The 14671-nt window shown below is 34.8% G+C and overlaps 1 protein-coding gene across 1 annotated transcript; it reads left to right on the forward strand.

Annotated features, from left to right (window-relative positions):
* Positions 1-9287: 9287 nt before the first annotated feature.
* Positions 9288-10449, forward strand: LOC125808494 (uncharacterized). The gene is made up of 3 exons (XM_049488194.1): positions 9288-9431; positions 9758-9813; positions 9981-10449. Exons 1-3 carry the CDS (start codon positions 9288-9290, stop codon positions 10447-10449), a joined length of 669 nt encoding a protein of 222 aa, XP_049344151.1.
* The last annotated feature ends 4222 nt before the right edge of the window (positions 10450-14671 follow it).

A 14671-nucleotide genomic window follows, 5' to 3' on the forward strand; every position in this document is an offset into this window, starting at 1 on the left:
CTCCAATTTTACTAAGTCTTTCTCCTGTGGCAGATGCAAATACAATGTTATAGTGCATGAGTAGCTTAACTTTAAATGCGTTATAGAGACATACAACTAAATGTACAAGACTGAGCATAAAATTCAAGATTAGAAGGCAGTATGCACAATGTTCGTTAGCCACTGAGGGATACTCATGTGATTTTAATCATCCCCAAGTTCTAACATGTTCATTTAAAAGTGTTTCTCTAGGTTGATCACCCTTCTTAGTTGATGGACTCATGATTTCCATACTATGATCATCTGAGTGCGCCTCATAAGACTTTTCATGTTTGTAATTGTGATATACTGCATAGGTTGGAACTGTTTCTTTCACATGTTTCTTCATAATTTATTCGAAGATCCTTGACAACTCATCATTATCATGCAGGCTTGTTTCTCTTATTACATAACTGTAATATACTGAGTGGATTTTGGTTCATTCCTTCACCATGATGCCTTCTTTCAAATTTGTGTTCTTTAATCTTGCCTATTTTTTCAACTTCTTTGATTTGACCATAAGAATTTTCACCACCAAAACTACTATTCCATCCTTTTTTTCTGCAGGTGAAGGAATTTCTTCTAGTTTCAATTATGTGTCTGGAGCAACAAGTGTTCATATATGAATGTTGCTTGCTTCCTCTCACTTTTCCTGCAAATTCAAAGGTTAGATTTAGGAACGTAAACTAGCTTGGGTCCTTTGTATTGAAAAAAATGATGAATGAGATCTCTATTGATCTATATTGGTAAAATATTTTTAGATTTTTTCTTTTTCCCCAACCTGTTCCTTTGACGTGATTCCTTTCTTTTAACAGGGTTGATTTTTCTATTTGAGGTAGCTTTAAAGTTTTTATTCATGTGAGTTATAACTATTGGGCAAGTACCCCTTGAGTGACCAATATTACCACAGTGTGTGCACAAATAAGAGGTTTTCTTAGGGACTTCTTTAACAAAACCTATTCCAGATTTAGTGTTATGTGTTCTATTACTGAGCTGAGTTACAATCATTGAGGACTGAGTCCATTTGTTTGCCCTTTCAAGCTCATACTTAGTTCTAGCCAGGTCAAGATTTATTCTTCTAGATTTTTCCCGTTCAGAAAATAGTTCATCTCTTAACCTCTTTAGATCTTGGTCACATCTGATTTGGTCACCACTAATTTTTTCTTTCCCATTCCCAGTAACACTTTGTTTCAAAATTTCAGATTTGAGAGCCGAAGTGCAGGAATCAAGTTGTTGTACCTGTTCCTTTATGAATTGATTTTCTTTCTTGAGATCACAATTAATTTTTTCAAGATCAATATATTTAAATTTTAAACTGGTTAAGGAAGTCAATAGTTGATCTTTATTTTCATTCAACTCTTGAAAATTATCTATGAGAGTTAGAATAAGGGAAGATAATTTTTTCTTTGAAAAACATTTTAGTTTATTTTTAAGGTCAAGAAGATTTACCTCCCTTTTCTCAATATCTGATTCAGTGTCTGGTTCAGAGTCCTCCATGACCATCAAAGCAACATCTTCCGTATCATCTTCAATTGAGTTGTCTGAACCTGTTCCCTAAGCAACATACATAACAATGTCAGATTGTTTTCTTTGCTCGGGGCAGTTTTTTCTCATAGTTTCCACCTCTTTTGAAGAGTTTTTTTAGGGTTTTGCTTATCATGGCTATGTCCTCATTATCTAGATCAGATTCATCACTCTCAGTTACTTTGAAAGAGAAAATCATATCTTTGTTTCTTCCACTCATTTTTGTTTCATCAACATTCATCTCGTAAGTATTTAGATTCCCTACAAATTCATCTAAATTCATGGTTGTCAAATCCTTTGCTTCTCTAATTGTAGTGACCTTGATCTCCCACTACTTATGTAGAGTCCTCAACACTTTATCAACAAGTTCCTCAATAGTGTATATATTTCCCATAGACACCATTTCATTCATAATAGTAGTGAATCTAATAATCATATCTTAAAGTGATTCACCACTCTCCATCTCAAATGCTTCATATTTAGTGCATAGTCTAGCAATTCTAATTTTTCTTACTTGGGGAGTTCCTTCATGTGCATTGACCAGTGTGTCCCAAATTTGTTTTGATGTAGTACAACCTGGGATGCGATTAAACTCGTCAGGTCCAAGTCCGCATACAAGGATGCACTTAGCTTTAGCATTCTTTGCGAGCATTCTATAATTAGGTTCTCCATATTGAGCCTTGAACTTTGGAATGACTTTCCCTTCATCATCCTTTATCATAGGAATACAAAGACCATCAGTAACTCTCCTCCATTATTCATAGTCATGGGGGTGTAGAAAATCCTCCATTCTTGCCTTCTACCATGCGTAGTAATGTCCATTGAATAGTAGTGGTATGTTGATGTGTTGACCTTCATTGTGTCCAAGAAGAGGTGCAGTGATCTTATCTTGAGTTATTAGACTCTACAAAGATAACCCGCTCTAATACCAATTGTTGGAATACTGACCCCCAAATTTGCCTAAGGAACAAGTATATTCTATATGTTCATTTGCAGATTACGTCAGTTACGTTATGTAAATCAAATAAAGTAATGACACAATATTTTATCGCGAAAAACCTCAACTCATAAAGGGTAAAAAACCACAACCTACACCTCTGTAGGATTTAACTCCACTTCATTAAACTCTGAGCCTCAAGACAAGATTACAAACCTATGTAACTTAAGGAATTATAAACTCTAAGTCCTAGACACCAACAACTAACTAGATCGTCGACCCCACTTCAAGTTATGAATTAGGATTACAACTCTTGCAATCCTAGGAACTAACTCTAATTCCTAAACTCCAACACAAACCCCCTAAGGTTTATGTTCCCGAGTCTTTAAGTCGCCCCAACTTGAAGACTCTATTCCTACTCCAGTTTATACTTCACTGGATCTAGAAAGAATTAAAGATAAAACTCAATAGAAACTCAATACAAGAAAACTTGACTTAAGAACTATAAAACATAAGCCTATGAATCAGTTCTTCAATTCTTGTTTCCTTGCGTTGGCTGCACTTCGTAATCAGAAATCACTCAAATATGAACCCCTCTGTTTGATTGTATTCTGCTTGTACCTCTCTGTTTAAGTGCACAAGTTTCATTGGAAGATCCTTGCTCTATATATAGACTAAGTAGACCAAGAATCCTTTTCCTACTTCAACTCTACTTCCTTATCCGTGTGGAATTTAGAAATTCTTGTAAACTGATTTTATGCACGCTTTCTCTTCCTTGAAGGAATTCTTTTATGAAAGGAAACCTTTTTGCACTGGTTTCTTGTTGAAAACTCAACCCTTCCACCGCTTTATAACTTCTAATTCACGTGGTTTGACGTTCTCCTTATCCTAGTCGGATTCGGTCTGAAAGGAACATGTCGGCCCAACCCGTTTCTTTCATTTGTTCCTCTATTTGTCAATTATCAAAATCATTTCGATCTAACAGTATGCATTTAAACCACAAAATTTGAAAAAAAAATAACACTACATTCTGAATATATATTTTTTGGTTTTGCATCTAGTGTCCGAAGCCCACATTAGAGCTTTGACTAAATTTGGATCGCGCTCTGCAGGTCCCATTCGGGGGTGGCGCTCCCAACAAGATTTTCTCCATACTCAGGGCTCGAACCCGAGACCTCTGGTTAAGGGTGAAACACTCCCACCAATGCATCACAACCCATGTTGGTACATTTTGAATATTTGCTTCAGGACAAAGCTGCCTGACATATCTTAGGGAAAAAAACAAATATGTCCCCGAACAATCGTAAATGGTATGCAGATACTCTTTGTCATATTTTTAGGACATTGGTGCCCCTGTTGTCCAAAAACTAGAGCATATATGCCTGTCACTGTAACATAAGACTAAATAGGGATACATGACACAATCTTATCTGTCGATCCGATATTTAATAAACGTCGGGTCGATGGATAAGATTATGACACGTGTATGTCTATTAGTATAAAGGGTATGCTCTAATTTTTGGATGGCATGGAGACCAATGTTCCAAAACTATGACGGAGGGTATCTGCATACTATTTACCATAATGACAATTTTTATGGTAAAACAATAAACTCTACAAAATGTATATTTTTAACCAAAAAGGGCCTAAAATACCCTTGAACTATTGAAAATGGTACAAAATTATCCTTCTTTCACCTCTTAGCTCTCAAATACCCATCATATCTACCTTTAAGCTCCATATTACCCTTTTTCTTAACGATCCTCAACTTAAATTTAATTAATAAATTCATTAGTGATGTGACAATCATCTATTGGTCGCTCTATAATTAATCTAAATAAATTTAAAAATATACCCATCCCCAAATCAAATCGATCCGCCCCAATCAATTTGACCCATCAACTTCAAATTAACTGCTATTTTATGCCTTTTCCATCTCTTTCTCTAAGTGTGGTTTGTTGTTCTGCGACCTGTTTATCACTCACTCTTCTCCGGTGAAAATTCAACTATTGGTTCCATTTAGGAGTGGCAAACGAGCCAGTTGAGTCGATCAAAAAATGAGTTAAATAAAAATAGATAAGTTACTTGACTCGACTCATATTTTAAATAGGTAAAAACGAATTACCCAATGAATAATATGGGTACCCATATTTACCCATATTATAATAGAAATCTTGTTAAAAGCTTTAAAAACAAAAAAAAATAATTTTTTTTATCACTTCACTCCATCCCCTACCAGCCCCCCTATCCCAAAAAATGTAAAAAAAATAATAAAAAATTACCCCTACCCCCTTCCCCCCCACACCCCCTACCAGCCCCCATCCCAAAAAAAAATTAACAAAATTTTAAAATTTTCATTTGTTTTAAATTACCACCCCAACCCCTTACCAGCCTCCCCCCACATCCCCTACCCCCTACCAATCCCTCCTCCACACCCCATCCAAAAAAAAATTAACAAAATTTAAAATTTTTTCATTAATTTTTTTTAAAAAAAAATTACCACCCCACCCCATACCCCTGCACCTACCAGCCCCCCACACCCCCTACCCCCTACTCCCCCTCACACCCCTACCCCCTACCAGCCCCCCCTCCTCCACACCCCATCCCAAAGAAAATTAACAAAATTTTCAATTTTTTCATTAAATTTTTTAATTTTTTTTAAAAAAAGAATTGCCACCCCACCCCTACCACCCCCACACCCTTACCCCCTACCAGCCCCCCTCCACACCCCATCCAAAAAAAAATTTAACAAAATTTAAAATTTTTTCCAATAATTTTTTTTAAAAAAAAATTTAAATTTTTTTACCAACCCACTCCCCTACCAGCCCCCCCCACATGCTACTACCCCCACCCCCCTATCCCAAAAGAAATGTAAAAAAAGTTTCATTTTAAATTAGTTTAAGTTATTTATAGGGTGATCAATAGATGATTGCCACGTCATTAATGAATTTATTAATTGAATTTAAATCGAGGACGGTTAGAAATAAGGGTAATATGGAGCCCAAAAGGGCTAATAGGTGGAAGAAGAGTAGTTTTATACCATTTTTAATAGTTTGAGGATATTTTAGGTCCTTTTCCGTATTTTTAATAATAATTGGTCTTGTAAATTGTGAAGATGATGGAATAGCGAAAAAGATGATATGAAAATTTAATGTCAGGGAAAGAGGATTCAACCTTCTGATTTTTATTATTGAGTTTTGTGTTATAAAATCTAAAGTCAAAGAGTCAAAAAATAGTTAATGCCCAAACCCCCCACCTTTCTCAGTTACTCCACCCTTTTAATAAAATTAAGTGTATAGATAGAAACTTTTATAAGAAGATTTATACAAAATAAGTAAACACACAAACGAAGTAAAAGAAAATTAATAGTGTCAACTACTATACAAAACAAGTAAACACAAAAAAGAAGTCAAAGAAATTTAATAGTTCCAACAACTTTCTTTGCTTCATTTATTTGATTCACATTAACATGATATTTTTCTTTAAAAAATATATATTAAAAATTTATTTTACTAAATTAATCTTAATAATAATATTTTAAATTTGACTATTAATATTTATATAGTTTTTAATGATAAAAATAGCATTGAAAGAAAATGATAAATTTTCTTTATTTGCTCAAATGAACAAGAAAAAATATAATTTATTTATAAAAAAAAATCAACTAAAATGAAATGATAGTATATGGTAGATTATGAGTGTGTGTTTGTATACATTATGATGACTCTCTAGGTCATTTTCTCTGTTTTCCATATTTTCGGCGCTTAAAGGTTTTCTATAGCTACCCCAAGTCATGTATGACTTGCTGGGACTGACAGGACGATCACCAAGCAGTTTGTTTGGTTTTTGTGTAAGTTTCTAGGATTGGCGCTTTTAAAGTTTTGGTGTTTGACTTTGGTCAAAACTTCAAGTTGACAATCTCGAAATATATTATGATGTTTTCATTAGCTACACAACGTGAATTTTAGTCTAGATTTAATTTGGGGTCGTGAGACTTCTAGACTCATTTCATGGTTTTAGTTAAAATGGAGCTTGAGTTGTGTGCCACCCTTTTTGTCAAGACGACTTTCGATAGAAGTTTCGATGATTTCATTGAGTTTGAAGTACCGCTTCTAGTTGGGTAGCATATTCAATTTACGTTGGTTGACCCCAAATGATTTTCGAGGGTCCGTTCGTGATTTAGAATTTTATTCTAAGTTTGTTGATGTAGCCGCTCATGCAGAGCTAAACTCGCTTCAGTGGATCCACTTCGGCACTTTACCAACCGCACCAACGAAAGTTGATGACATCGGCTGGTCTTGCTCCATCAGAGTCTCCTTTTCCAAGGAGCTGGTTGGTTTTGTTGACCATCGCTCCTACGGAGCTTTCTCCGCACTAGCGACGTTACCCCTACGACCTCTGGTATGTTTGGAAGTGATCCTTAATAGTAATATCTCTCTTCATTTTTCCATTGAAGGAAAAATAGTTGGAGCTTGAGTAACATAAAATTTCTTTGAGAATTGATGTGTTTGAGATGGGTTTAGCTTGGGAGCATTGTTGGAGTCGTTATTCACGTTTTGAAACCCATTATTCTTGTTAATTTGTCTATTGAGCTTAAATCAGGTATTTTTTGCTACTTTGTATGGCCATTTTAGCTTCATTTATGCTCTGATTGTGCTCAACTTTGGGGCACGAGTTCCTTGAGCTGGTGGAGACAATTTGGTGATTCTGCATATGGGTCATACGAGCCCATTTTTGACCTTATTTTAGGCTTGAGATTCTTTATTGCACTATAGGTATCGTTTTACTCGTATTGTCACCTAGATCGCTGACTTGATAGTGTGAAATCATTCAAAGGTTGCTCGGAAAGGAAAAGCCCTATTTTAGTTGATTTTGACAACATATGTTTAGGTTTTAGGTAGACTACAATTTACTAATCTTAGATTAAACTCATTGATTGTTTTAACATGATAAATTGCTAGTTTTTAAGCAGGGTTAGCTAGCATGAATTTTGTTGATATCTATACTTCTTTGTTAGCCTTATTTTAGGTTTATTCGGGAATATTATACATATCCTTGAAGTTATTGATGTTACTTTCCCCGTGATCTATGTACGTGATAGGATCACCTTGTTATTAATTAGTTAAGGCCTTAGCCTAGGGTTGGCTAGTGTATGCTTTAGACTTTAGCCTTGGTGGATCGTGTGGCTTAGACTTGGCTTGGATTAGACTAAGGTTTATATGTGACCCTTCATGTTTGACTTTGACCTTCAAAAAGATTTTTATATTAGATTTTTGGCTAATTACGACATACTAGGTTATTAGTCTTGTACTACATAATCTGATTCTCTTTGTGTGGTCGGATCCTCCTGATGTAAGATTCCAAGAAAAATCAACTCTTGTTGCAGCTATCCGGATGTAACATTTGGAGGTTTTTCTATGGCTATCTCATTGTACGATTCGGGTGATGCTAGATCTTGCCGTGTCTATCCCAATGTAAGATTTTGGGAGGTACTACTTATTTCGATGTAAGATTCCAAAAGATGGTAGGTTCCTACGGTTATCCCAACATAAAATTCTAATAAAGGCTGACTTTTTTTGTAGCTATCATAATGTAGGACTCCAAAATGAGTTGTGCTTGTTTTATGACTTTCTCAATGTCAGATTCCGAGACATTCCCTACTTGAATTTCGACTGGCGTTTCATGATTGTTCATGGTATAGTTCTTTATTAGTGTTAGCTCTTGTGTGTACCCGTCGATCTTGTAGGGGCCCGATTGGGTTGTTTATTCTACTTGTTTTTTTTGTGAACCTTCTAGGCTTTTGAAGGTCCAAATATGGTATAGATAATTTGAAACACTTCAGTATCCTTTTACATTTCCCCTTTTGTAGTTGATGATTTACATTTCGGTTAATGTACCATTCTACTCGCTTACATACTGTTTTACTTACTTGCATTTCATTATGATTGTGCGATCGTGAGCTCAGTTAGTCTAGGATGCCTATTGGGTGCCCATTAATTTGGTACTCATACTACACTCTGCATCTTTTTTCCTTAATGTAGATATGAGTTTTAGTCGACCACATTGATTTTCGTGCAATGCAACTGATACTCGGAGATCACAGGTGAGCTTATTGCATCCTACGTTAACTCATCTCTTTATGTATACTTTGACTAGTTTTTGTATTCCAAGATAATATGTATATTTGTTTATGTCTAGTCATGTGCTCAGTCTTTTGTAGTAGTTTTGTACCAATGTCCACTAGGTTTTGAGATGATTTTTTTGTAACTGTTTGTCCTTATTCTATGTAGATTCATAAATGTCGGTTTACATGATTCTCCATTGTTATCTCTAATAATTGCCTTGTATCTTATCCTTGATGGTCTTTCTGCTCCCTAAGTCCATTATTTTTACTCTGGGCTAAGGATTGGCTTACCTAGGATTTAGTAGGTACCATCATAGTTCGAGGTATATGGATTGTGAAATAGATACACATGCGTGCACGCGCGTGCGCAGACACACACATAAGCACACACACGCACGCACGCACGCATGCACGCACACACGCACACACACATCAACGCACGCACGCACGCGCTCACACACATAGAGAGAGAGAGATGGAGTTAACTTTTTCAAGAATGGGATTTAGTGAACCCATTAAACCACTAAGTGCTAGTATAAAATATATTAATTTACTGTGTAGTGCAGATAATTATTAATTTAATTCTAGTAAAGAAGTAGATACAAAACAGATAGATAAGAAGTATTTATATAGAGATGGTGGTCCTTCTTGATTTGACAGAAATACTTGAGGTTTTGAGGAGACATGAGAATTAGAAAACATGCGAAGATTCCTTTGGTGAATAACCGTGTTTGCCAACTCAACCAGTCGCCATGGGATGTCATCACTTTCCCCAATGAAGACCCATCACTTTTTCAGCCACCGCTGCCATCTTCTTCTAATTATCAGGTCTGTTAATTAATTAATTAATTAATTAATCAATCAATTATTCTCTCTTGAATTCCTTAGATCTCTGAATGCCCACTTTTTTCTTTCAATGTCGATCCTTCATTTTGTGTTTTTTTTCTTTTCTGTTTTAGGGTTGTATGAATACCTATTTCCTTCTTTGAATGTCAATCTTTCCTTTTGTGTTCTTTTTGGTTTTGGCTTTGTAACTCTCACTAGGGTTCACTATTGAATCTCAATTCCACCATCTCTACTGTGTTTTTATTTGATTTTCGATATGGATTTTGCTCTATCATTTTAAAAATTGATAAGTTTTCTTTTCGGTGCAGTTTGTTGGATCTGTTGATAATGGGACCTTCAATGATACCGATGAAACTTTCGCGAGGTAAATTTGACTTCTAAATTAATTTGATTCATTTTTGAACTTTAACATTTTATTTTCTTAATATATATATATATATATATATATATATATATATATCTTAGCGTCATGGCAATGAAAGTGAATTAAATAAAAAAGATCAACTGTTCTAACTACTTCGACATTTATAGTGTTGGTGAGGACGTGGATGTCGATGTTTCTTTTGCTGCTAAGATAATTAACCAAGACAAGGATGATGATATAGAGATGAAGGAGCTAGGGTTCTTAATGGACAAAAATAATAATGGTAACAAGAAACAAGAGAAGCAACATGATGTTGTAGTGGCGAAGACAGGAAGTTTGCGCCGTCTCCCAACTCGTGCTAAAAAATCATCATATTCCTCTTCCAATACTAATGATTTCTACTATTATTCGGGTTTTGGTCCATTATGGGGCAAGAAAAGGGGTGCAAGCAGGAAGACTATTCATCCTGCAACAAGTATCACTGGAAACAATTCAACCAAAAATGCTGAGCAATGTTCATCATCCCAAATGGATAATGAAGAAATTAACTATGTTGAACTTGAAGACGAGGATGATCATCATGAAGAACAAAATGGGAAGAAGAAGAAGAAGAAGAGATCACTAGAAGCCAATTAAAGTTAGGTTACTCAAATCTCTATTGTGAAACATATTTTGTCTATTGGTATTTAAGTATTGAATATCATTAGAAAATCTTTGTTCGGATAATGTCATTTTTATTGTTTGATAGACTATTTTGGTTTCATGGTTACAATCTTTTACTTCTAGAGATATTAGCTTCTTTAGACATGGATAATAGTTTTTAGGTGTAATTTGTGTACACCCTATGCTATGCTGATCAATTATTAAATATTGATAAAACTGTCATTTTTGTTATAAGGATAAAATAGTAATTTTAATGTTTAGGGCTTATTTCATTGGATATCTTTTTGTTTGAATTTTTATCTTTATAATTTCCTAACTTTGTCTACCATTTTGGCAAGTGGCCGCTACAAAATGGTCAATAAATAATTTTTTAATAATTTATTTTTTATCTTGTTTCGAGTCAAATACTCATAGTAATTATGAATGTTGTTAAAAGAAAGAACATATTTAATCATTTATAAACAATCAGGTAAAAATGATTTCTCTATCACGATCTACACCGTCGTGGGTGACATCCACACTAAATCACCTGGTGGAAAAACTAATGACTACCCGAAACCAACCCAACTCATCAATATTAAAATCAAGTCATGAAATAATTATTAAGAAAGAAATCTTTAAAACGAACTAATGAATTATACCCCCATAAACTTAATCGATAGCCAAAAAAAGTTTATGCAGAAATAAAATCCTTAGAAACTGAAAGTCAGCATACAAAAATTCTAAATAGTCAAGACGGGGGATGCAGCTCCGAAACTAAAAACCTAGAGTGTCTGTGTCCGAAAGATGTCCAAGTAGATGCAGAAGAACTCCTAACCGCCTGAAAGAGTAGTTCATCCTTGGATTCAAAATCAAACATTATTAACTGAGTTCTCGGATCAATAGTTGGAAGATGCCCTATACTCAACAATAAAAGAATTAGTGCAATATCAATAGACAAACCAAAATGTACTGTAGAATCAAAGAGCTACTCTAAGATATGAATATAAACAGTTCGCGACAAGGCAATAACACAAAACAATGCATATGACAAAAAATATCAAACACAAACTCCCAATCACATATCACTAAACAAAAATACCTGGATGCATGTCCACATGATCACAAATACAAATGTTCGGTCCTCTCATGGAACCACAATTACATACATGGTGAGAACGCTCAATTCACCCTCCAAATCAATTAAAAAAGTGAGCGATTGTCGTTAGTAAAAAAACCCAATAAAGAGTCGGGGTCGATTCTCCCAGGAAATGATATATCGTAGAGAATTCCTTATCGAGAAATTTGAAATTTAAATTAGTTTATTTGTAATATTTAGAAAAATTGGGTGGATGGTACCACCAACTTAATATAAAACTTTGGCTATCAATTATCGTAATTAACTAACATCTGAACGAAATCAAAAGTTAACTGCAATCTAGGGGTGCGGGGATTAGAAATCAATGTTACATAGGGGTGATTGTGCTGCTCTATAGTGACAATATACATGAATAGGCTAAGTCATCTTTATTGACACTAATCATATTTCGATTTTAAAGCATTTATGCATAGAATCTACTTTCGGTCTCATCTACATGTCATTTCTAAATAACCCAATACCTTACTCTATTCTCTCTTTTAAGAATAGGGAAAATAGATCCGACCCATAACCTCTCTTTCAAGAAAGCCATAGACATCAAACCTAAATTGATAGTATTAAACTAATTACCCGCTCCAATTAATCTCTTTTGAGCATCAACAGGAGATCAGAAGTAGGAATTAAGTTTGCAACCTTAACCCATAAGTTAACCCTATGGTAATTAGACCAAATTCATGCATGAACAACAACAAGATAGAGCATAACATAATACCCACTACATTAAATTAACACCTAACCCCATTTGAGCACCCCTAGATTTTGGGGTTTTATCCATCCATCACAAAAAGTAAAGAAAGTACACCTTCCATGAAAACAACCATGGGTAACTTAAAATCAAGCAATTAAGAGTAAACCCACTTGGGATTCAACTTTAATTTATCAAATTCAAGCTACAAATTGTAAAACCCCAAGAATTAGAAAAGTGTTCTTCTTAAAGGTAAAATGTTCTACTCATTATTCAACTTTTATTGTTTAGTATCTGAACTCTCCAAAAAACTCTCTCAACTTTGAAATGTCGACTCCTCTTTAAAAATTGTATCCTTTGGGCTATTTGTACTTCCTTAAAATTTGTCCCAAAATCCACTTTATAACTGATTCAATGACATTAGTCGGGTTCGCCAAGCTTGATCGATGACTCGACCTTCACTCCTCAGCTTACCTTGTGATGCTCTAGGTTTCAGGTGTTTGAACCTCAGTTGGTGAACTTGATTGAGTGAGCCTTTCACGTTTGGCAAATAGACGAATACCACCTTAGTCTCCGTTCGAGCATTAAAATTTTTCCTTGCACACTGTCACTTTGGGAGATGTGCATTAGGACCACCGTTCGAACTCGTCGCGTCGCCTTTTCTACTAGAGTTTACCTACCTTCTTTGGTAGATACAAGTGTTATGCACTATCAATTTGGGAGAGGTATTGCTTAGTTTGTGATCTACCCTTCATGTTAGGCGATCAACAATGTTCTCTTTACACTCTTTTGTTTATTTTTGTCCATTCTTTCACACATTAGTCATTTCCTTGTCTAATTGCCTTCATAGTTGCAAATTATCAACATTTGATTAGAAGATGACAAATTCAGGCATTTAGGACACTAATTATTGAGCTAAATGAACCTTAATTGAGTGTAAATCTACCACTCATCAACACCCCAAACTTAAACTATTGCTTGTCGTCAAGTAAATCAATAACACAATAAGCTCAATAAGGGTGTATACAATAGTACTCAATGAGAGATAGCATCCAAGAGCCATAGCAAGATTACTCTCAATAGCATGTTACCCTAAATCATGAACAAAAAGCTTCAAATGATGACTAGCTAGTCTCAACACAAGCTCAAGCTCACTTTAGCTTCTTGTCTAATGCAAGAATATGTTTCAACAAATGCATTAAAGTTCCCTCACATTAAGAATAATTTCCATTTCTCACAAAGAAAATCAACAAAGGTAATAGGAATTAATGCAACTCTCACTCTCTCAAAAAAGAGACACATGCAAGCTTTATTCCATAAGTTTGCCCAAATTTTCCAATCATCACACAACCTAGTTTAATACAAGATCTCAAGGGTCTTTTAGTCTTGTAATGGGGTTGAGGGTTAAGGTATGATCAATTTGAACTGGTGGCTTATACCTTTTAAAATCATTGTTGCAATAATCATCACTTACTCTCAAGTTCTTTTTATTCTTTTTCATTTAAGAACTCAAATCTTGAGTTTCCACTCAATTTATTTGGAATCCCCCTTTATTTCATTCACTTATGTTTTTCATTTTCATTTTTTTCTTCAGTTATTTCCATCAAAACGATGATATATACACACCATTTCTTTTATAAGGAGGGGTCCCTTCTTTTTGCAAAACTTTCAGATTTTCGTTTCATTTCTTCTTTATTTTGCCCTTCACTTGGCTTTCATTCATCCTTAATTTCCACACCCCAACTTATGCTGGCCTAAGTTGTCCATGCAAACATCACAATGCTTCAAAAAGGATTTTTGGTAAGAAGGTAGAGATAATTTGTTCAAGAGGCTTCTTTTGGTTGTCAACAAGTAAGTTAGGCTCAATTGGTGTCAACATGGATTCACACCCTCACAAGCTAGTCACAAAAGGCTTTATGGATAATTCGGTTCCCTCATTGATTTTTTACCCAAGATCATGTCTCACATTCACTAAGATTCATACAATTTGATCGACAAGGCAAATCCTAGGACTCCACATGCATGCTTTCAAAAAAAAAATCTCACCATGCATGGCACTTCAAACTACACTCATTTAGTATATCCGAAAAGAGCAAAATCTTACGTGCGATGTTCATTGTAAGGTTAGTTAAAACATAGCTAGTCAACAAAAGATTCAAAGAGCTTGCTCAAAGGTGTAACCACATTGATTTCATTCTCGCTACACCAACACTACACATCATGCTCATCATGAGTACTATTCAAGACATCGATATTGAATAAAATAGATTCTCAAATTGTTATCAATGAAAACTTCAAGCATTTCACGATTTGAACTCATGGGGAGTTGCAATATCAAAAGAGAACGAGATAGAAATAAAGAGACACACATT

Source organism: Solanum verrucosum, unplaced genomic scaffold (assembly GCF_900185275.1).
Source record: "Solanum verrucosum unplaced genomic scaffold, falcon-dt-bn FXZP01000112.1, whole genome shotgun sequence".
In the NCBI taxonomy this organism is placed as follows: Eukaryota; Viridiplantae; Streptophyta; class Magnoliopsida; order Solanales; family Solanaceae; genus Solanum; species Solanum verrucosum.